This window comes from Lissotriton helveticus, chromosome 3_2 (assembly GCF_964261635.1).
Source record: "Lissotriton helveticus chromosome 3_2, aLisHel1.1, whole genome shotgun sequence".
Classification (NCBI taxonomy): domain Eukaryota; kingdom Metazoa; phylum Chordata; class Amphibia; order Caudata; family Salamandridae; genus Lissotriton; species Lissotriton helveticus.
In genome coordinates, this window is record NC_136062.1 from 1643288 (window position 1) to 1668842 (window position 25555).

At 43.7% G+C, this 25555-nt stretch overlaps 1 protein-coding gene across 1 annotated transcript in view; it reads right to left on the reverse strand.

The window, feature by feature from the left end:
• ADAMTSL3 (ADAMTS like 3) overlaps window positions 1-25555 on the reverse strand; it is a 2298702-nt gene that overhangs the window by 6326 nt on the left and 2266821 nt on the right. The window contains exons 29-30 of the mRNA XM_078684728.1: window positions 18448-18554; window positions 3391-3605 (exon numbers count right to left, since the gene is read on the reverse strand). Of these exons, the coding sequence (XP_078540854.1) occupies window positions 3391-3605; window positions 18448-18554 (322 nt within the window). The remainder of the gene's footprint in view (window positions 1-3390; window positions 3606-18447; window positions 18555-25555) is intronic.

Genomic DNA, 25555 nt, shown 5'->3' on the forward strand with positions numbered 1-25555 from the left:
GGCATTTTTTAGTATATAAGATGTTGGAGCACTTTACATGAGCGCTAATTACATTACACAATGTCAGATTACTCTTTGGGGGCATTTTTATAGAGAGCAAACTCAAGTGACCCAAAGATACTGAATCGCTTTACAAAAGCCCTGTTTATATTCTACAAGGCCAGGTTCATTCTTTTGTTTTTCGGTGCACAGAGATTTAAGTGATGTTGACGCTGCCCCTGTTTATTCATTATTTCTTCTCTACCTGACAAATTAGAGCAGCATTCGTCCCTCCCACCTCCTCTCATGATGCTGCATGCCCTCCCAGTTGACTCTTCCTGTCGTCCTCTCCTCTCAGAGCTCTAATTTCAAAGCACATTCACCGCAGCTACCGGGGGACTGTGAGACATTTTTTATTATATAGTGTGAACTCGAGTGACCTGAAGGTGTTGGAGCACATTATATGATCACTAGTTACATTACACATTGTCAGATCCATTTTTGGGGGGCATTGTTATAGAGCTCGAACTCGACGGACCTGAAGGTATTGGAGAGCTTTATGAAAGCATCAGTTACATTACACACTGTCTGGTTACTTTTTTTGTTTTTAGGTGCTTAGAGATTAGAGATTAAGTGATGCTGACGCCAACCCTGTACATTTATTATTTCACCTCTACCTGACAATGTGAGCGTTTTGTTGTTGTTGCTGTGTCTAGTGCTCTTAAAGAAGGGGGCTGGGACAGAGGGCAGAGCTGGGGGTTTCCTGGTAAATGAATGGTGCGAGCAGTATTTTGAAAGGAAAACTCTGCAGAAGGGTGACTGGTTAATAGAGTCCTGGGGGAGGAGGGATGTGATGTCCTCACCATTGGAAAGTACTTCCCTGATTTTTTCATTGGCTGTTCAATACTCTAGTAATGCAGTCGCTCACAGAATGTTATAGTGCTGTTAACTTGTATTGACACATTTGACTTTCTGTTTGTGCCTTAAAAAGTCTTGGAATGTGTCCATAAATGTTTAGTGTGGCAAGCATGTATTCCTGAATCACATTGCATGACTTAGTGTGTATTAATTGTATAGCTCTTCAATCCCTGGTGGCACAGTACCGAGGATAATGTGCTGCATGGCTAAACACTTAGAAAGTCCCAAAGGCGAGACTTATTGGCTAATAGAGGGAATGCACAAAGCCCAGCTGCCACCCTGACCCAGACGTGCATTCTAGTGGAAGGCAGAGCCACAGAATGGTTCAAGTAGGAAATGACAAATTTTTAAAAGTGGCATATTCAGACCTCTAATTTTAAAACCAACTTCACTAAAATAAGTGTTTTTAAATTGTGAGTCCAGCTACACCAAACTCCAGTCTTCTATCTGGTCCCAATTAGAAGGTACACTTGTAAAGTGCAAGGCAGCTCCAATGCTAACCTATGGGAGAGCTAGGCCTTGCTGTAGTGAAAAACTAAGTCAGCAGTTTTTCACTACCACGACATGTAAAACTCTAAAGTACATGTCCTACCTTTTAACCACACTGCACCCTGCCTCTAGGGCTACCTAGGGCCTACCTTAGAGGTGTCATAAAACGGACATTTGTGACTGACAACTAGGTGAACTTGGCAGGTCGAAAGGGCAAATAAAGCTTCACCCACAGGCTCAGCAGTGGCAGGCCTGAGACATGTCTGGAGGGCTACTCATGTGGGTGGCACAATCAGTGCTGCGGGTCAACTAAAAGCATTTGATTTACAGGCCCTGGGCACATGTATTGCACTGTACTAGGGATTTATCAGTAAATCAAATATGCCAATCAGGGAGAAACCAAATGCATTTTATACACAGATCTCATGAACTTTAGTACTGGTTTGCAGTGAAAAAGTGCCCAGAGTCCTAAACCAGCAAAAGCGAAGTTCTGCACACAGTCAAAAATAGGAGGTCCGAAAAAAACAGGAGGTCTGAAGCTAAAAGACAGAGGACCCCACCAAAATATGCCAAGTCTAGAACCCAAACTATAGCTCAAAGCTAGAAGGTTGGTTACAAAAATAAGTGGGAGCTGCAGGCGGATGGAGACAATGTTAAGAAAGCCGTTTGAGGTCTGAAGGGCCATCATTTATTTATAATATGCATTTTGGGGCTTCTAAATATATGTGCACAGAGAGGTGTTCCTAATATTGTCTACTTAACAATAGCCTTAGAAAACTCTGTCACCCAAATTCAAAATTTCAAGAGGTTTACCCTCATTAGAGTTCACACAGGCATGGTGTGAATGCACATGAACTGACACCCAAGATGGTGCCTCTGGGAGGAGAAGGTAAGGAATATGGAGTCTACAATACATCTCAAGCTGCTATGGTCGGAACAGGAGGTTTGGGTGAAATGATCGGGAGTTATGTTTTAGAAGGCCAATTCTGTAAAGAGCTGTAGCCTATGGGGAAATGAAAGGGATATCATCCCAGCTGCATTAGGGGGAGCTTGCTAGTCATATGGAATGTGTTGTGATAGTGTCTATTATGTTTTATTTGCTGGATTTCGGTCACATAATCCTGTCTATTAAGGCCATCGGAATGCATTATAATAACTGTAGTTGTAATTAAGATAAATAGCAATGGCAATATTCAGAACCTATGTTTGTATAGTACTGTATACCACAGTTTTGTCATTTCTAATCACAGACAGTAAAAGGTTTTTAGACAACATTACAAAACCCAAACATAATCTATTCCAATGAGAGAATATATAAATCCATTTTTAGGGATATCGGTGAGGGGTTGTATGATAGAACCATGCATGCCTTTACCACGCATGCCTTAACAACATGGGCAGTACAACGAAAGCGTTGTTACCAACCGTTCCTTTAGCACGCAAGTCGCTACCACAACTTCTCTTAGGGAATCGCTGGACTTTAGAATAGTATAATTTACTATTTCAAATCCAGCCTGTGTATCAGTAGGAAAGGTGTTGGACTTAAAATACAACACCAGTCCAACACCACGTTCCCTAAAGCAAGTTGTTGTAACAACTTGCATACTAAAGGAACACGTGGCAACATCAAAGTCGGTATAGTGCCCGCGTTGTAAAGGCACTGCATGGTAAATGATATTTCCTAGACTGAGGCTTTACCTAAAGAGAACAGTCATTGATTGGCTACAGAAAGGAGAGAGATCGTTGGGAAAAAGTGGGTAGACTGGGGGAATGTCTTCTATAATTATATCAAATAGCTACCATGGTACACTAGTAAGTATCTCATCATTCATTGAAACTAGTGGGTGTCAAAATTTATAAAATAATGTCACTGTGAATGACAAGAAACCAACTGCAGACACCAGGCCTCCACTACCTTGAATACCTCTCGAGCGTGGTGTGTAGACTACTAAAAACTTGCATTCTACTGTATTCAGTGATACCAAATATCCACCATGTACATACTTCCACAGGATGTGGCACTGCAGTGCTGCCAAGTCATTGGTCGCCTCCTCCAACTGCAGTATTGATCAGCCACTGCTTTGCTGTTCTTCATGTGCACACAGTCTACTCTTCTAGACTGGATTCCATTCCCGCAGGCCGCTGTACACGGTCTCCACGCGCCTGCTCGCCAGTACACGTCACACATCTCTGAGGAGCAGTTTCTTCTGGAAACAGGCCTGAGAAGAACAAAGATCCCACGTAAATTGATGAAGATCTGTCTTTACTGTATAACTAGCAACAAACTTATTAATACCGTCAGTCATTGTGGAGTCTTTCAGAAAATTACATGTAAGTATTAAAGTGAACCACAGCTTCTGTTCTAAACTGGGCTGCCATGTTCTACTGAGGTCTTCTCTTTGAATTCGGAGACGGAAAAATGGTGTATTAATCTAGTCTCGTGGAAAGACTTCAGAACGTGAAGTTCTTAAATTAGGACTACAATGAGACATATTTCCTACAAAGAAAAGCAAAACCTCCCCACCTATCTCAGCTGTTTATTCCATGTACAAAAAAGCAAACGAATAAAGGTCATATAAATATTCTAAGCAGTGCTCGGCAACAAGTACTATATTTTTCCGAGTAGCTTACAGGTAAATGTCTTTGTTGGCAAAACCAGAACTTTTTTAGCAACAAAGAAAATGCTCTTTTGCTGCCTTTTAGTAATTGGCTGTATTAAACTCTGCATGTTGGCGAATTATTGATTCATTCTATTTTGCTATGTTTAGAAAATTTGTATTTATCATCCCAGCTTGCCAGTTTCCTGAAAGATATTTTTCCCAGTTTGGTCGCCTTGTTCACTCATTGGGCTAATAAAAGCTTTTCTCCCAATTGTGTACGTCTATGAAGTAATCTCAGAAATAGGTGGAAGTGAGGGACGCGTTCTTCTCTAAGCATAGAAGGATCTGGATATCTTTCGAATAGCAGTAAAACCAAATTCTAAACAATGAATAAGACAAGCAAACAAATAGAAACAAACATTAAAAGAAATGTGGGCGCTGCTAAACCTTGGGTAATCCAAATGATTCCCCTTCTAAGATATGACCTAACGAGTATTGTATTGCATGTGGGTTGTAGTAACTGAATAAGAGTTTTATCTTCTCTGCACAGGCATTAAGATCTTCAGCTCTACTGTTTGCTATGCAAGACATCTGATCAATCTTTAGGGTCTTCTTTAAAAGGGTTGCTATGGCCTTGGGAGTCCGTCACTTGCCATTGCACTTGCAGGCCACTACATTTATAAACCCAAGTATAATTTTACTGGCCTATTAGTCAAATCGTGGTTTATATGTCGGCCTCTTCTGCATGCATTTAATGCACTCTTGTTCTTTCTTAAATTTTGATGTTGGATCAACACAGTGCGTCATCAATTTCTAAGAGCAAGACTAAAGCTAAAATATATTTGTGTAATACGCTACATGAAGGCAGAATGGAGTGGAAAACATCTTTCAAATTTGTTTACAACAATATTCCAGTTAAAATAAATCCACATTAAAAAGTAATGGACAACCCCAGAGGGTGTGTGCGTGTTTTACGTGATGATTCAGTTTCCATGTTATCTTTATCTGCTGTCACTTTCACGTGGGCACAAACCCTAGGCTGCCCCCTTGCGGGAGTAGGAAATCATTGTGTCTATATACATGGAAGGTTGTCAGCACTTCCCAACAACTCCATATTTAGGGAACTTATATTATCTGTTTACTAGGAGTAGTGAGCCCAGTATTTATATTGTTCATGTCTTTGCTTTAAGTGAGATCCTACACCTATGTACTACACATATGGACAAGTGATGATTGTAGACAATGGGTTCTGACCCATTCAACCCTCTGGATGTTTTGATTTTGGACTACCTGTTTCTTGCATGATTACTGTGAGTGCATCTCACTAATGGAGTCTTACTTACTCTAAACTCTGTTAAAATGGATTGAGGGGGCTATCAACCGGTGTCTGCTGTTTAAAGCAAGGTCAGATGCTTCCCAGCTGGGGTAGGAGGCTCTGGGTTGGCTGCACGTAAACAGGTGCACACACATGGGTGCACGTGTCTGCAGGATGAGCAAGTGGAAGTAGTGTCTAGCTCGGCCTGCTAACTTCACACCAGATAGCCTGTCACAGAATGGACTCTTCAGGGATTGGTGCTGACCTGCTGTAGGCTTTAAAAAGTGAATGGGCATTCATAGTGTAAGTCTGAAGTGCTTAACCTAGAGTGTATGCATACTTTATTATACATTATGATTGAAACCCGCATCGATGAATAATGTTACCATTTTCAGACCTAGAGACTTTTATGACAGACTGATCATATGGTATAAATTGACACAAGTTCAGATCTAATGCCACTTTTGTCATGTCTGCACTTCTAGCACTTAAAGATGTTTCATGTTTCTCTGGTTCAACTTCTAATCAGGTTACAGACTCTCGTTCCCCCTGCTGGGCCAAGTTAATTACTTTGCTTGGCAGTAGGAGGATCAAAGTCACTCTTCCCCACACAATAGAGCCATTTGCCAGTGCTTGGGCTTACTACAGGGAAAGGAAAGGATGGGGGCAGAATTTGTAAGGTGATAGTTTTAACTTACCTTTTACTCTGCACATAGCCTGGAAAGTCTCAACAACACAAAAGCAAAGGACAGCCAGATCTCTGGAGCCAATCACAGATGACATTTTGGAGGGAAGGGTCCAGGCAGCTGCTGCAGCTAGGGGCAGGGAACAGTCCCACAGAGAGAGTCCTTCAAAGAGCCACTTCAAGTGCCATTTTGGAATATCGCAAAATGGTGTGCGGGAGGGTTGGGGAAGTGGTGGAATAAATAGTGTGTCATCCCCGGTTTGGACAGAGATGCCTACGTTCTGAAACATCCTGCACATAATTAAAAACCTCTAAATAGGGGAGAGAGAAGCTGGATTTCACAGGAATTGAAAGAAGACAATACCCCTGTTTGGGATGCAGGAGCACCATGGACTGAGACTGGATGGGGATTTGTGGACTCGCCTTTCCAGGGCCAGTGGTGTTGGCCCCTTTACACCCTCTAAGGGACAGTAGAGGGAGGAACCAGCAGAGAAACTCTCAAGGAGAAGGTGTCTTCAGGGATTTCTGAAGTAGGGTGTTTGGGTGGGTACCCCTTAACAGTGGGTACACCCCCTAACTTCTGCTAATACATGGGTCCCCTTGAAGAGTGCAGTCATTGTGGGTATTCTTCCAAGGGCGCTGCAGGATGCTGCTGGAGGCATTGCCAGGTTTAGGAGAGCACCAGAGGCAGGTCAAAGGACAGATCCTGAGGATGAATCTATTGAATAGCAAAAGCCAGCTCCCAAAGGAATGTAAAAATGTAGAGACCAGGAGGCCTGAAGAAATCTTTAGCAGTAGCTAGAGCTGGCCACTGGGAGTAGAATTACTTCACAACCGTCTAAATCGGGCCTATGAGGGCCAAGAAAAAAAAGGGAAAACTCAGTACCCCAGTAAGTTTAGCTTTCAGCTCTTGGAGCTTCTGAACTCTGTGGGGATGCCTAAGGACCAGGGAAGGAAAATGCCCAGTGGGCACAAACTTGTTCCCTTAAATTTGTCCCCAGGGACCAAGCAAAGAATACAAAGAATAAAAGCAAAGGGCTCCAATCACAATGAGCTCTGCCACACTCAAGAATATCCTACGAAGGGAAGGGAACTGTAAGCGTCCCAGGGCTACCATGCATCACAGGGTGGCTGTCCCTGCTCTCCATGTCCTTTGTTAGGGGGGAGCAAGGATGGCATTCAGCAAAACCATTCTGGCAGCTGTGGTAATATAGAGAGCCATTCTGTGCTCCGGCCCGCGCAGGTAAGTGGTGGGTGGGCAAGCAGATCAGACACTGGCTCCTGTGTGACTCCCAAAAAGTGTGTTGAGCACTCAGGATCTGGCTGGGACAGAAGGGCTGTGGACGTCCCCCATGGACCCTGACAAAGGCAGCAATTGGTGCTCGAGTGGAAATCACAGTGTGAAGCAGCTTGTAGCAAAATACAAAAAATGCATTGTGTCTTTGAGTGTGAGGCTGCTCCTCATTCAAGCATGATTGAGGGTAAAGGAGTACCCCATTATCCACAGCAAAGAGCTAAAAAGTTTCATATTTTCCTTTTTTGGTGCCCCAGGAAGAGTAGTTGCAAAAAACAACAAGTGATGGACTGAATGTGGATCAATGTCACACACTCCCCCAGTCAAAAGATCTGGGCCCAAATCCATCGTTTTTTTGCACTCCACACCACCCTGGGTCAGATAATGGCTTTATGCAAATCAGCTCTGACCCTGTTGCCCCATGGGAACAGTCCAGTCCGAACTACAACAGCCATATCTTTCCCAGACCGGAATCAAGCATCCGAGGACCGGACCGGTTTCGAGGTAACACCTCTCTCCAGGAAGAGTAGTGGCAACACCAACAAACAACAGAATGATTGTGGAGCTGCCAGGAGTGTGGCAGTCCCCACATTAGCCCCCTCCAAGTGTCCCCCAAAGACTGACTTAATTCTCCCTGATGTATGTCCGAGGAAATATTTTTTCAGTCTATAAACCACTCTACCATGTGTGATTTTGCACAAGGTTTCTGTAATTTAAATTTTAATGTTTTTGCGACAATTATAAAGTTGACTGTCAATATATATGTCTTAATGAAGGTTATTGGTATGCTTTATTGGCAATCAGAAGTGTAATAGTAAATCATTACATGTTTTGTTGAAGGTCACTGAAATAGTTTGAAATGTGTTATTGACATTCACAAGGTTGACAGTGAAATATTACATGCTCTGTGTGTCATTGTAAGATGGTACCATCCTTAGTAAGTTTAATAGTGTTGCATTAGGTTATGATGGCATATTCCTGCTTTTATGGTTACAGTGACTTCCAAGCAACTCCAGTAGTCCTGTTCTTTGGTCATTACACCCCATTACATATGTCTAGTGTATGTGGGGACATTATAGTTGTAGGGTTCAGGGCTCACCAGAGTTGGGAACTGTTTGTAGGGTGTTACAATAGGTATTTCTAACTGCTGATATGTAAGTATTTGTAATTACTAATGGGTAATATTGAGTAGCTTGTGCTATAAAGTACTTTTTCTTTTTATAAGTAAAACACTGACTTGAAAATTAATTTACTGGATGCTATTTGTAGCATGTCTGGATACGAACCCAAACCATCTCCCCTGTGTAAGGCTTGGACTTCTGTAACTTGCTACCCTGAGTGAGTAAGGTGCTACAACAGAGCACCTGGTTCCTAGTGTTGTAGACTTACGACTTGATAAGGACCCATATCGTTTCCAACTAATAACCTGCTTTTCTAAAATGGTACAGAAGATTAATAACAGGAAATATCTAGCTACATAGGTATGTCCAAATAGCAGCTAAGAACAAGGATAGGTTAGATAGGTCAAAAGCTGCAGAGAATGTTATAACCAGAAGGTGTCATCGAGAAATAGAACATGGTGACAGTATAGTACATGTGAAAAGTGGATGCAAGAGCATTCCAGACCAAGAGGACAAGTAAAACTAAGCATTGAGTCTGGACTTGAAACATTTCTATGAAAAAAGAGTGAAGTGGGTGATGGAGCCAAAAGTTAGAGCATAAAGAAGAGGTAGGCTGACAGCAGTTTAGGTGGTAGTTGAAGTGGGAGGTCACATGTCCCACTGCCTCAAATATCTAAAGGCCAGAAGCCAGTAATACTTTCCTGCAACAGACTCTCCCTTAAATTAGCCAAACACAGCGCCCTAGTGTGCATTACCACAGATGGCAGCACAAGGTAGAAGATCACTAGATCCACTGTCCACACTATTCTGGTTCCAATACGCAGCAATCACCACTTACAGAATAGATACCTTCTCAGGTATCCCTGCTAACTCAGAACTCTGACATAGGCAAACAGTGATGAGGGCATAGCCTGTTTGTGCATGGTAATGCCCTCATTCACAGCCACAAACCACCAAGAGAACAAACTCTCCCAACGTGTTGCAAAATGCACACTATACAGTTCTCTATGCACCAAGCATTGCAGATATCATTACACAACAAAACTTGAACCATAAAAAAACAAGGCACACATTTACTTCCACACAGACGAGGCTTCCTCAGCCCCAAAGGCTAAACAATCCAGTGCATAGATTACATACAGGAAGAGGCCTCACCGCAATCCACAAAACCATTTCACACTATACACAAATTGAATCAGCAATAACCAAGTCATTCCAACTCCTTACCTGTCACTCTCACCATACCAAGGAGCTGCCATCAACCTAAACTGCGGACACTCAACACACCCACCAGAAATTCCTTGGAGATTTTAACCTCAGTGATTCAAGAACCATGCAACTTTGATGTTCTGAAAACACACTTCTTTTCTCTTGGCACATCAAATAACATATCACCTAACCTAGCCACTTCAAAGGCATAATCATGTCGGACTTGCCATCACTCTAATAAAATCGCTCCATTAACGTGGAATGGATTAGCCATCTTGCCATCTCCTCCCTCTGTTACTCTACACATCAAGTTTAATCCAAATGATAAAAACAAACTACAAGGGCTTGCTGGCTTGACTCCTGCTTCCTGAAGTCTCAGGGACACAAAAAACGTCCTAGAATCCTGCTGGTTTTGCTGGACTCTGCCATCTGTGAGTCCAACCCCTCCATTCCTGGGCCTCAGAAGTGGGTTTTTGCAGCTTTTCCTACATCAACATAGCAGCGACTTTGCACCGATCGGAACCTACTCATCGCCTTCAATGCCGAAGCAGTGGCACGGTTCGATGCCAACAGACAGAGCAGCTCAACATCAAAGCTGTGCCTGCATCACAAATGGTTTCGACCTTAAGCTTCTCTCTATGGCGCGGATCTGCACTGATGCTTGCCTCCATCCACGGATTGATGACAACGCGGTGCCTCCTCGACTCCTCACCTCGAGTCTTCAACATAAATACTTTGGTCGATCCTAGGTACTTTGTTAGCGGGACTTGTCTGAGTCCTATAGCCGGACTGCCCTCCATCGCAGTCGGCCTAAACTTTGGATTTACCCCGGTTTAGTGCGACCTCAAGTACCGTTTAGAGCTACTGATTTCTAAGCACTATTTTTGGTTTGTTCTTTAAAAATTCATAACTCTAGTTCTACTTATCAGATTTTTGTTGTGTGGTTTTGATTTGATCATAAAACTATTCTCTATGTTTCTAAACGTGTGTGGAGTCTTTTCGTGGTGTATTCATTGTGTTACTGCATGTGTGTGTGTGAGTTGCACAAATTCTTACACATTGCCTTTTAAGTTAAGCCTGCCTGCTCTGTGCCAGCCTACCGGAGGGTGAGCACAGGTTAATTTAAAGTGTGTATCTAGCTTACCCTGACTAGGACTGTGGTCCCTACTTGGACAGGGTGCAGACCTCTGCCAACTAGAGACCCAATTTCTAACAAACACCTTCAAAACCATCTCCTATAGAGACAACATTCTATCCATATTTATTGTGAACTCCCTCCATGTAGATGACTTAACTCTCATCTTCAACATGGTCAACACCTTATTCAATCAAGAAACAGACTCAGGTGACTTTAAAACAAGACAGATGCATGTGAAAATCCCACTGTGAACCCAAATAATGTCATCAACTAAAATCCCATCACCCACCTTCCAGTCACCACAAAATGTATTGGAAAAGCAGGTTTCATCCAACTCCAAATCTACATCAGCAAATTTGGCTTCAGATCATAGTGCTATCCATCAGGTACTCCACAAAGCCCACTGGATTGTGAACAAGAATGACTAAAGCCCCCCATTAATGAAACCCCATGCAACCCTATAGCATAATCCGGATGCATCTATAAATTGAGGATACACAACTCCATCTGAAAATCTCCACTCCAGGCAACATCCTGCAACTCAAAAACTGCCTCAATCACATTTAGAATTTGATATCCAAGGCCTAAGCACAACTCAACACAACAAAGAATGTTTTCTGTTTGCCAATGGCAATGCAAAATCACAAATTAAAGTCCAGCTGTCCAAAATGAACCTGGAGGGATTTGCCACCAGCTGAAATGCAATGCAAAATTACTCACATTCACTATCAACACCAACCTCTTCTTCAGTGAACTCATTGTAAAGAAAAAGAAATGCGATTGTATCAACTTTCCCTCCTGAGGAAAGCAACTACTTTTGTCCTAGAAACTGCCTTCAGAACAATAGTATGAATCTTAGTACTTGTGCATATGGATGGAGGCAAAATCCTGCTGTACAATCTTCCAGACACTTCATTGGATCTTGGAAGGTATCCATCAAAACCCTGAAGATCTTCAGAAACATCACCCTTACTCCTCAAGACCACCTGCATCAAATACAATGCCTCAAAAAAGGTCAGGATATTTCAAGACTGGAAATTGCAACAACAAAAAAGAGAGATAAAACGGAAGGTCAGCCTTCACCATCAAGGTTTCTAGGATCTCGAGTCTCATCTTCTTCGGCATCAGACCTACTACAACCCTCCTCTAATTCAGGAAAGATATGAAGAATCACCTTCTCAAGAAAAGTATGTCTCGACACAAAAGGACTAACATTTCACAATGATTAACTTTACTATAAATGATTCACAACTGTTTTCTATGACTCCAACCCTTACACAACCCTTATATAACTTTCCGTTGCTCTGTAACTTGGATCATATAATACAAATGCCCAAATATACAAGGATGCAGACATACGTTGGAAACACCAAATACTTATTTAACTGTATGAGAAAGAAAATGACATAAATGGGAAATGGAAATATCACAAGGAGATTGAGGGGAGAAAGGTGAGGGACAAATGGCTGCTTAAGAAGATTATTTGAGAAATTGAAAATATAAGAGTGGGGCAGAGACATAGGTGTGAAGACGAAGAAATAGAGACATTCAATGGTTTCGTGAACAAAACACAAAGACAAAAATAGCAATGAGAGCTTTTGTCACCTGCAATAATAAACACATTTTGTGGATGCTGTACAGCTGAAACTGAAAATTGCAGGTTAATGAGATGTGATAGGTGAAGATACGTTGGGAATCAAAGATGATACCCAAACTAAGGACTAACAGGGACAAAGGTTTATAGGACAGAAAAATGAAAATAACCCATGATTTAAATATGTGGTCCAATAACTGGAGGGAACATTTTAGTTTTTTTGAGGTGGAAAGGGAGAGAGTGAAGACATTAAACACTTTGTGAGTGAAACACTGCTAGAGCTTATTATTATGAAGGAAAGAAGAAAGGGCAAAAAGATTTGACATTCATATATATAGAATTATAGCAAATATAACAAAAACAAAAAAAAAAAAAAATATTAAATGAATGAGATAAAGAGGTAAAATAGCATGAGCCCGGGACAGATCCATCAGGAAAGTTGTACTAGAAAGAAAATGTAGAAGAAGAAGCATTGTCCCAAATAATGGAGTAATTACATTTATACAGTAAAAGGAAAACAAGGAACAAAGAAAATAGAGCAAATGAAAAAAGGGACTATGGTGAACAGAGAGATTAACTCTACCATAAACTGTAGTTTAGTTAAGTGGAATGAGGAGAAAGCACAGCTTAACACGTCAAAAAGAGGTTACTGACAGAGGGTCTAATTCACAAAGTCCAAAGTCCAAGCTTTAAAAGCTGGGAATTTACTGTGGTGTTGCTCAAATATTTGGTATAGATTTTCAATTTGTATAGGTTTCACAAAGTATCCCAGGAGTACTCCTGTAAATCTATGAAAGTCATACATTTCAAGCAGTATTTCTGTTAGATGGGAAATTCTGCTTGAGACACAGGTCAGGGCATTCCTTGGTCTGACTGAGTATTACAGGGGATTTTTCTAGTACTATGGGACCAGTGTGGTCCCGCTGACACGCCACACTTCCAAAAAGAAGCCCAAGAAGGTTGATATGACCTCAGAGTGTCAGAAGGCCTTTGTCAATTTGAAAGATACTATGTGTTCAGCACCAGTGTTGCTGGCCTCTGACTAAACAAAGAAGTTTGTGGTTCAGACAAATGTTTCAGATATAGGGATTGGGGCAGTGTTGGCACAAATAAATGAAGAGGGCCTTGATCAGCCAATTGCCTTCATCAGTTGGTGACTTCTCCCCAGAGACAATAGATGGAGTGCCATTGAGAGGGAAGCCTTTGCTGTGGTTTGACCCCTGAAGAAGTTGAGACCATACTTGTTTGTCACTCACTTCTGTGTTCAAACTGACTATGGACCTCTTAGATGGCTCATGCAGATGGGGGGGGAAGGGGGGTATCCTAAACTGCTGAGGTGGTCTATTTCTCTACTGGGGATGGACTTTACAGTGGAACACAGTCCTGGGACTGCTCATGCCAATACAGATTTTCCAGATTCTACCACTTAGCTGATGAGGACTTCAAGGGTGTGGGTTAGTTTTCCATTACCTTTTGTTTGGGGGGGAGCTGTGTGAGAAAGCCATCCTTTTTGCTCTGAACTCCTCCATTGTTGGGTTGTACTGGTGGCAACTGACCCTGACTGTGCCCTGGGCTCTGCTTACCAGACCCAGGACCAATGCTCTGCTGTAAAGGTATATAGTCTAATTACAGTTGGCGCTGACAGAACCAATACGTCCATAGTGGATAATAAGCCTAGAGGGATTCAACCTGCCTATAAGCTTATAATAGGGCAAGGAGGTTTAGGGGCCCAGTGATTTCCTGCACCAGTGTAAGCATTGATGTGTTGCATGCTGTCATTTTAAAGGTAGCCCTGCTTTGCAGACTGTCTTTAACATTAAATTATATGCAAATTCCATGTTGGATTTAAATGTACTTCCAAAGTCTCAAACATCCTTATTTTTACATATAAATCACCCCTGATGTCCCCCCTAGGTCCCCAGGGGTAAGGTGCCTTATAACATTAGGCAGGGACATTATAAAAAATGGTTTATAACCCATGGTAAGGGAAAACTGCCAATTTCAGATTTCCCCGTTTTAGTGAATGACTCCATATCAAATTAATAGTTGGGGTAAGTCCAACACTTATCACTGTTGGATTTGTCATACCTATTACAGGAATTAAGTTATTAAAAATTATTTTCTGTGAGCCAAAGTCCAGCTTTTTAGCTGCTCTCTCCTGATTGGCCATGCTGTGCCAGTATTACCTGATGAGGTGTGAAGTGTCCTGTCAGAGGACATGATAGGTTTCCTATGAGCAGAGAAGTACAAGTTGCAGAGGAGCAGGTGGCTTTTTTCCATTCCTTCTTTCAATCTTTCTTTTCTTCTGTCTATTCTTCTGTCATTCCATTTGACCTTTTCCTAGTTTTCTATGCTCATGTTGTTCCTTCACACCTTCTTTGCATGTTTTCTTTTTGTATTCCTTCCATTCATTAATTTTTATTTCTTCTTAACTTCAGTTGCCCATCCTTTTGTCTCACATTCCTTTTTAGGTCTCTGACTAGGCAGCGCATGCGCTGTCTCGTCAGAGAGATGCTGTATTCAGTATAGTGGGGAAAGCTCCGCCCACTTTCCAGCTATCATTTTGATTGGCCACAATTCTAAATGCTACATTTTGATTGGTTTTTGGGAACTTAATTCGGCCTCCTCCCGACCATGACATCATTTTCCTCCTTCCGAGGCTATCAGCCCCTTTACTTCCACAACAGTTTGGTTGCCCAGCCTTTCCCCGTTCCCTCCCGTAGGCCGTAACTTCTTGGACCATCACCACCTACACCACCCCCTCCCGTCTATGCCTTCTTTCACGTACGCTCTTCTGTTGAAAATGCAATAGGTCCCTCGTAAATACGAGTCCTAATGCATTTTCAGTGCTTGGTTGTCTTGTGATTGGTCCATGGATTCGCACTCTTTGTTGCATGCGCCCGATGCCATTATATGCATTCGGGACAAAACAGTGGTGTAGCCCGCAGCGCCTGCACCCGCCCTTCAGCCACAATCGCTCTATACCAGCGTGAGCCTGCCGCAGCTCTCCCTCGGCCGCGGCCAGCCTGCAGCACCAGCGGCCACGGCTTCACGTCGGATGGGGTAAACAGGCAAAACAGCATCAAGGGCCGAGATGTCAGCAGGCCCTGGACGCGCGGCAGAACCCGCATGGGCCTGGAATCTCATCCCGGAAGTTTCACCGGCCTCCCAACTCACTGTCCGTGGCTGGTGTGGTCGCAGCGTCCCAGCGCCAGCACCTTCAGCTCCCGGCTGGCAGCCCTCTGTCCCCCTCCACCCCTCCGGACCTGGCTCCCGAGCGGAACTGCGTGCTGTGCTGCTAGGAGCTGAAGGTGCTGGCGCTGGGCCACTGTGATCACGCCGTCGGATTTGTCTTGTCCCATCTCACAATGATCCCAAACCCTATGCAAAAATATGTTATTTTAGGTTGTTGCATAATATGATATGACCGCTTATAGCAGGTGCCTACCACAAAGAAACTGTCGGGTTTCACATCCATGTTGTTTTTCTTATTACACAGATTGCTTTGTTCCTCAGTTTACTTTAATTCAAGACAGTTTGGCCCAAACTCACACATAACTGTCAGTGTTTTGTGACTAAGAACATGTACTTCAGGCGAGCGCCGCTGTCTCTCTTGCCATTCCACAATTGCATAATCGGTGGTCACAATATTGAATACCGATGGCCCACTCAGCCTTTCATCCTTCTGAGGTCAATGATATGGGCTCCTTGGGTAACAATAGACAACTGTGTTTAGCGCTGATACCAGAAGGAGTGACGTGTGCTTTACAAATCTGCACATACCTATGCTGCTCGATTCAGATTCAACTAACGATAGCTTTTAAAAATCAAAATGTTATTGTCAGTAGGCTCTATTCTGTCCCCAGCGCACGCATAGCATGTAGTTTGAGCCTTGATTGTAAATTGTAATTGTGAATTGTAAATGTATTTATATTGCGCTTACAATACCCGACGAGGCTTTTTCGGTGAGTAGCGCGGTACTCCGGACTCTAAGATTAGTAGTTTAGTCAATTAGAACTGTGACAAGAATTCTTTTGGTTACCCTGTGGTTGGAGAATATCCAAATAAGAACTTTATTTTCAGAAGATACCATGGAAATGGAAAAAGAAAGAGAAGAAAAGAAACTCAATACTACTAAAGAGTTTTTTGATTAATATGAACATTTATATTCGCAATCGTTGCTCAGGTTTGAAATTGTTACGGGGCTCCATTGAGGTCAGCCTCAAACTTTGACTTTGTCCCGGTCAAGTGCAACCAGATGTCCCAAAGTGGAGCTATATGTTTTTAAGCACTAGAAAGTGTTTTTTTTAACTTGTCTTTCATGAATTTTAGAATTTAGACAGTTGAGAGTTGCATTATATCAGCCATTCACAACATTAATTCCCATGAAAACAAATTGTTGACATATACTATATAAGCCGGCTCTATAAAATGTATAAACAGACAGGTTTTTGAGATACTGTGATATCTCACAGAGGATACATTAAGGTGTATGGGGGAGTTCCCCATGCGTAGTGTGTCGGGGGAGAGGACTGATTAGAGGCATCTATTGTTAAGGTTTGGAGCGATGCACGCAAGGGTGTCCAGATATCTCTAGGGCAGGATGTGGGAGGTTGTAGATTGGCATAGTCCTCCCCAAGCCCTTGCAATGGCTCTTACTCTCCAACCAGTCCGGTACAGTGGGTGGCTTGGCACTACCTCAATGTAGGGATAGCTCCCTTTTGCCCAGCAGTAGCGCCATAGAAACTAGACAACGTATTGTGTGCGGAACGTTCTGGGTGTACCCCAGTAGGGTATTCAGAGGATATGGTGACTTGGCATTGGCGGTCATAGCTGAAATGTGGGAGTAAATAGCCAACCAGTAAGTGGAGACTGCCGGACATGTCCAGGTTAGGTGTGCGAAATCCGCACCGGGGGCGTCACATTTTTTTCATCGATTAGATCTGGAGGTGTCAAATTTACCAATATCAACTGGGAGAGTTAATACCTGTGTAAGTATTTGAAGTGTAGGAGTATGTGCCTCTGATTGATGGAAATATTTTTGTTTTGTGTGCAGCAGTAGCTCCACATGTGGCCCGTGAGCTGCATTCATAGTTCTCTTTCCCACATGTCATTCAGGAATGATAAAGTCTAGAAGTCATGTGGCTTCCGTCTGTGGCAGTGGTCAGCATGAGCACGGGTGAGAAGTCGTCCAGTGGCAGTGGGTAGGTGGGCAAAAGGGAGCGTAAAGTGTTGTGTAGTCTCCCATAAACAAACAGGTCCTTATAAAGAATACCTTGTGCTGGTATGGTGTTGGTTAAGTGTAGGACATGGCCATTTGGAAATAGCTCACCTATTGTATGCAATGAGTGATGGTCTAGCGTGTGTTTGACCAGTGCCTCCTTAGTGAGGGGAAGCCATGGGTTGTTAGGGAGAGGAAGACCTCCAGCATATAAAAGGCCACCCAGTAATTATCACATTCAGCACCATGCCCAACATGTTGTGGAGACAGGCTGGATATCTTGGTTTTCCAGTGGTATGCCTTTGGGTAGTATCTGTGAATGGAGTAGTCCTTCTTAGTTACCCACGTTCAGGGCGAATGTATGGGATGTGTGCACATTACACTTCCTGGTGTCTATGCATCAGTATTTGTCGTACGCGATCCCTTGCACTCGTGCAGATAATGTTTCAATTACGAGACTGTTGTAAAAAGGCAGCTCATTTGGCTGGCAGTGATGGGACTGATAGAATCAATTTGATTTGCAACTAAAAGGACCATTAAAATATGGACGCCTGAGTTACTAAACTAAAAGGTCTTTCACAGTTTCTGAAATGACCCCTGAAGCAGCATACTTCCAAGCTGTCTCTAATTTGGTGGCAGGTTTCTTTTCTCTGACAAAGGATTCAGTTATGTTATTCTTCTGTAATATTCCAGTTATAGAAGAGTAATATTCTAAACAAAGCATTTGCAAGTAACATTATCAGTAATGGTTTCTGCATTCACTCCTGAAGAACATCATTAAAGTTAGATACAATGAATAACATGCCATGCTTTATATTTGCTATTTACTAGGAAGGGAAGTCACCCTCTGAACACAGTTCTCTTTCAGCAAGACTAATCAGTACCTTTTCTCTTGGCAATATAAGTCCGGTGCCACAGTCCCATTGTAATGCTGACATTGTATGTGACGATGCTGCAAACCGAGTGCTTGACCCACACATCGATTGGAACACTAAAAAGAAACAAAAAATATCATAGTAAGTTTCACTATGAACATTACACATATCTATGAAGAAATCACACACTTGCTCTGCTGGCATATGCTTCATCTGTGAGGAAAAACGTTTGCTCATTGTGTATTTGAGGAAGGCTTTCAAATCCACTGGGTTTTGTTTCTGTTTCATGTCTAAAGAAAACTTGTCTCTCTGTTGCCGCAAATGTTGCTTTTCTGAATGTGAGGGAAGCTTGTACTCATGTTTCCTTTATTACACATGTTCTTTCTTTGAGTAAGATTGAACTGCTGCTGCCTACATAGTAGCTGTTTTGTGTGGTCAAGAAAGACCACATTTGTAGTACATTAAATAACAGTAAAGTTTTACTGACTTCTAAAATAAGTTTCATTTGAATAGAGATTTGGGGACAGATTTATCATCACGCATGGTGTTGCAAGAGCAACAAAACAAAAGTCAGATTGTGTGGCCCTGCGTTGCTTGGTAAATCTGGAGTACCGCAAGGCAGCGTAAGTCTTGAGTTACTCTACCTTGGTAAGTTGTTCCATGGGTGCAGCATGGGTGTTCCCACGGATCCACCCATTCGTTTTGGCGCATTCCCAGATTTACCAAGACTGGAAAACTTGGGAATGCATCAAAATGCTATGCCTTCCTAGGGGTGGCACAACCAAGAGAAATAGCTTTATTTCTCCTTGTTGTTTCCTCTGTTATTTAATTCTTCAGCACACTTAGAAAAAGGAAAAAGCATTTGAGGATTGCTTTTATGTAGGAAGATGCCCCTTCCTATACATAAACAATCCTGCATCCAATGCAGGCACCCTTGCACGATAGTGCAAGGGTACCTGCCTTATCGATAGACAACACAATGGATGCCAGTGCAGGCAGAGAAATTATTTTATCAAGCTGCAGTTCCACTAGTCGTTACTAGCTTTCCCTCACGAGTCAAATGCAAAAGTATTTGACCTGAGGGACACCTAGCAACGAGTAGTTGAACTGCAGCTTGATGTAATAATGTCAATGCTTTTGCATTTGACTCGTGAGGGACACCTAGTAACAACTAGTTGAACTGTAGCTCTTTGTAGAATTATTTTGATAATGGATACTATAATTTTTATTGCCCACTGCTAATCTCGACCCTTAATGCTTTGCAGGGCCTTTGATTTTTGATTATATTTTTGCCCAGAACTGTGCTTGGGGTGGTCCTAAGGGGATGGGACCACCACTGAATCATTCAGCATGATATGCTCGTTGTGTTCAATAAATCTGCTTGGTCCTCCCCCTAGGTTAGGGGGGACCCCAAAATCATCACCTCTCTCATAGCCTGATATTTTTCATTTTCAAAGTTCACTTTTGTGAACTGGTTATATGCTTTTTAGCATGTAAACCTAGCAGTTGCTTTATCAAAGCATTTGTGGGTGCAGTTTAGCAGCTGACTCCGCTATGTGGAGGAACAGAGTTTTTGCCTGAATTCCGTGTTTTTAATGGAATGCGTAGTTAACAAATCTCCGCAAACAAACTCCGCGAGCAGAGCAGAGTTCATTGCCCACGGTTATTAAATACAGTAAAATAAAATGTACACAGTTTTATTAAAAACACTAGTCAGCCAACTAGCAATTAATTAAAAATTACCGAATAATTAAAATCTGTTAAATATTTTAAATAGTTATCAATAAAATGATTTAATTACATACACTAACTATAAATTAAAAACTATAATTTACATATTATAGAACGCCCTCTAATAATCCTCTACAAACTCAACAACCTGCTCCTAACTTTACAATTTCTAAATTAATAAAAAATCAAACATATTTCGGATACAAATTTACAAACTACGCTAAAACAAATTAAACAGAAATATTATTACAAAAATAATAACCTAAAGTACTAAAATAATTAACATTCCACAGACTAAATAAAACAGAATATTTTAGACAAGCATATTAAGAAAATATATATAATTGTATTTTTTTTAATATTTCTTTTTATTTGAAAAAATAACAAGCAAGGCATGAATACAAAATACAGAGTGCATAGTTCGTACCGAGGTGGAAAATCTCTTTAGCATACAATAGTACAAATAATACCGCCATGAGGGAGGGGAGGAGAAAAAGGGAAAGAAGCAGAGTCAACATGGGGTCAGGGGGAAAGCGGAACATCCATGATGGTAGTTGCTGGTGGTACACATATGTCACCCCGATATCGGTTCCAGGGACCCCAAATTCTATGCCATTTCCGAGGGCGACCCCGGGCCAGATATACCGTTTTATCCCTAAATATGCACCAGTCCATGTTTGCCATCCACACATCAAGAGTAGGAGGCCTCTGGGACCCCCATAGCTGCGCAATATTATGTTTGGCGATCATGGCCCCCAAGGTCACCCACTGTGTCTGAGCAGCATTATGATCAGTCGACTCCCAAACATTCAGTAAGCAGCGACTAGCCTCGGGCAGAAGAGCAACACCTGTAACCTCCTCCATCACTTCGTGGACTCGTTTCTAATAGTCAGCATCTTCCCGGCGTTCCCAAATGATATGAAGAAATGTACCCAACAATCCACAACCCCGTTTACACAAACCCTCCTCGGAAAAGCCCATCTGAACCAGACGCGGACTCGTGACATATACCCTGTGCAAGATTTTCAGTTGAACCAATCTGAGTCTCGCTGGAATTGCGACCTCCTTAGGAGAGGAGATCGCAGACTGCCAGTCTTCATCGTCCAGTTCAAGGCCGTCACGGGTCCAGAGATCACGCAAATGGAGCAGAAGGTCTGTCCTATCATTGATCAATTTCTTATAAATCAGGGAGATGGTACTATCGGGCATATGGCCATCTAACACCCGATCCTCCAGCGGGGTAGACACCGGTATTACTTCCCCTTCCTGGAAGACTGACATCAGGGCATGTCGGACCTGAGCATAACAGAAGTACTCCGTTTCTCCCAATTCAAACTCCGCTTGCAAGGCTGAAAACTGCTTCACTTGCCCCTTGGCCCATAGGTCTTCCACCTTCGTGATGCCAAAGAGATCCCACTTATCGAATCCCTTAGTATTCCACAATTTGCCTAGTCTATCAGAGCCAAAAAGCGGGGTTGCTAAGGTCAAACGATCCTTCCACCCCAACGAGCTAGTAGCGTCCTTCCAAATACGTACGGCCGTCTTCGTAGGCCTCGTCAAGAAGCTAATCACCGATTTGGTGTACAGCGCCCTATCATAGTTACCACCAGGCAGTAGCCACCGGTCCATAGCAAATCCAGCGTTCAACTCCGGGTCATACATACCATGATTAATAGCCCCTAATTGAGATGCCCAATAGTATCGCTTAACGTCGGGGAGAGCTATACCTCTGTCATACCATGGGAGTGTAAGTTTGGCAAGCGCTAAGCGAGGTCTGCCGTCCCATAGCAATTTCCTTTGGAGACCCTCTACCTTCCAGAAATAACTAGCCGGGACAACATCAAGCGTATTCTGAAGGGCGTACAAAAAATGGGGCAGGGACATCATCTTAAAGAGAGCCGCGCGTCCGAGCGGCGACAGTGGAAGCCTACGCCAACCCGCAACGTCCAGTTTCAAACGATCTAAAGGAGGGATACGATTTTTTTTATACCGAGTTAAGGGGTCCATAGACACATATATACCCAGATATTTAAACCCCTCCTGTGTAACTTGGATGGGACAATTACGTGGAAGGAGAGGGGCGTCACCACATAGCACGTAGAGATATGATTTCGTCCAATTGATAACCAGGCCCGCGTTTCTGCCAAAAGAGATCAACACGTCGCACAATACTATCAACGACTTTCTGGGTGAGGTCAGATACAATAAAATATCGTCCGCATACAACGAGATACGATCTTCGTACTCCGGGGACCACTGAATACCCCTCATAGAGGGTTCCCAATGGATCCACGCAGCCAGAGGCTCAAGGGCCAACGCAAACAGGAGAGGTGATAAAGGACAACCCTGACGGGTACCCCGCCCAAGACCAAACGGAGCAGAAACACGACCGTTGACAACTATCTGTGCGAGGGGTTCCTCGTAGAGAAGCCGCACCCATCCAATGAATTCGGGCCCGAAACCAAATTTAGCTAACGCCGCCCACAAATACGGCCACTCCACAGTGTCGAAAGCCATAGTGGCGTCCAGTGACGCCAAAATGGCCGGCTCACGCAACGTCGCAACCCTCGCGAGAGCACCGTGTAGACGCCTAAGATTCAATGCCGTGTTGCGATGCGGAATAAAACCAGACTGATCTGGATGGATTAAGTCACTTATAACCTTAACCAATCTATTGGCCAGTAACTTAGAGAGAATTTTAGGTTCGGCGTTCAAAAGCGAGATCGGCCGATACGATCCACATCTGTTCCTCGGTTTCCCTTACTTATGTATCACAACGATTGTCGCAAGCCGCTGATCGCGGGGGAGAAGACCCTGCTCTCAAGACTCTAGAAACATATCCCGTAAATAAGGAGCGATCTTATCAGGCCGGAGCTTATATAGCTCTATCGGCAAACCATTTGGACCCATAGCCTTACCCGAACGTAGGGAACGCATCGCCAAGGCCACCTCGTCTGCAGTTATTTTGCTATCCATGAGCTCCCTGTCTGCGTCAGAGAGACACGGCAGGGCAATATCTCGCAGCAATAAGTGAGAGTCTTCCTCTGGTCTATCCGACACCAGAGAGTAGACCGCTTGAAAGTGTGCAGCAAAGCATGCCACTACCTCCGCCGGGTCGGTAATCTGAGTCCCATCCTATCCCTTTTATCTAGCCCTGCTATCAACTTACCCGCTTTATCTCCGACATCGCAAAGACGCCCCTGTTGTTCCCGACCAAGAGCCTTCGCAGTGTCAGTAACTAACGTCTTATATTCCAACTGTTTCAACCGTAAAACATGCATCTTGGCGCGGGTTACTTCTTGTTCTAGATCTAACTCCAAGCCTGCTATCTCAGTTTCTATCCGCACTACATCCTCATCTCTCTGTTTCTTGATTCCAGCAATCAAAGACAGGGCTTGTCCCCTCACCACAGTTTTGAAGGCTTCCCACAACGACACCGCGGAAGAGACCGAACCCTCATTCTCCCAAAAATAAAGATCTAAGGACTTCACCAATTCACTACGGGTCTTAGGGTTCCGGAGATACCAAGGGTTAATCGGGGCTACCCGTCCCCCGGTCCCCGATGCCAATTCGACCCGAAGCCATATAGGGGAGTGATTTGAAATACCTCGAGCCATATGTTTGACCTCCACAACAGAGGAAACCTGCGCCGCTGGTACCAACACGTCATCTATCCTAGAGAGGCTGCCATGTGCACCAGAGTGGAACGTGTATTGCCGCTGGGTAGGATGTAGTAATCTCCAACAATCCACCAGGTCTAGGGTGTCAATGAAATCCGGCAGCCAGCTCTGCGCCCCTCTAAGGTCTCTAGACGGATGTCTATCAATCATACCAGATACCACAGCATTGAAATCCCCACCCAGGATCAATGACCCCGCAGGGAGATCGAGTAAAACCCGCCCCAGATCAGCAAAAGTTGTAGACTGCATGCCTGGAGGAACATAGACAGAGACCAGGGAAAGTGTCCGACCCTCCCAACGCCCAGACACAGCAACATATCGCCCCCATCATCAAGGACTCAAGCGAGAGAGAGGTCCTGACCAGGATTTCCACTCCCTGGAACCCAGAGGAGAACCCTGCATGGGCGAAAAGACGATAACCCTTCCTGTTCATAGCATGGCATGTATTCCCAATCAAATGGGTCTCCTGGAGCAAAACCACATCAGGGGAATGACGTTTTAACAATTGCAATACAACCCCATGCTTGATCCTGTCCCCCAACCCATTCACATTCCAACTCATCAATCTCAACCCTCTACCCTCCATCTCAAAAAAGGTAAAAGATCCAACCCCGGTCAGAGCGCAGCACTTCAATGAAAGAGTCTTGCAATACGGTGCCTTGCGAAAAAAGAAACGGAAACCCCAACAAACCCCCCTCACCTCCCTGAAACAACCCCACAGGACACCCCCCACCCTGCACCCCTGCATAAGACTAATAAGCCACCCCAACTTGCAGTGTGCCTGTCGCCCCCACATCTAAACTAAACTACAAAAAGTCGAACTGAGGAGGAAAGAGACCCACAAGAAACTCCATATCCTTCCCTGCTATCTACAAGTGGTCATACAGCAACATTGAAACCCCACAGTGTTAGTCTCCGAAGCGTCCCCAGAAACCAAACAGATGATGTTCATTTCTGCTCCATCGAACCTCCCTCTGCTCCACCGGACCGCCGCTCCGGATCTCGTCGGGCCGGCAGAGTGTCCAGCCAATCAGCCACCATCTCAGGCTTATCAAAGAAATAGGCCCGCTCATCATGTTCATTCCGCAACTTTGCAGGGAATAGCATGGCATACTTCAGGTCCATATCACGGAGTCTCCTTAATCCCCCAAGAAAACTTAGTCTCTGCTTCTGGACCGATTGGGTGAAGTCATGATAGAAGCTGATGGTGGAGTTCTGAAAGTTCAAGGGTCCACCCGCTCGCGAGGCCTGAAGGATAGCGTCTCTAGCCCGAGAGTTAAAAATTTGCGCTATCATAGGCCGCGGCGGGGCACCCACCTTTGGCTTACCACCTGGGACTCTGTGAGCTCGTTCAACAGTGAAAAATTTACTCAGTTCCTTGGGCGCCAGATGGTTAGTAATAAGATTTTCCACAAAAAGGTCAGCTGCCGGATCTTCCGCCTTTTCCGGAACTCCGACGATACGGACGTTGTTCCGCCGAGCCCTTCCTTCGAAATCTTCCAGGCGACGCGTGACAAGATCATTAGAGGCCCGTAAGTTGCAGACTTCAGTCTGCAGGTCTACTACATCGTTCGTCAAACTTGATGTTTTTATATCCAAGTCCTTAACTTTTTTGTTTGTTTTAGTCAAGTCCGTACGAATCAAATAAACATCTATCGCTACAATGTCCAGCTTATGAGCGAGCGTCTCCATTTGCTTCCCGAGGG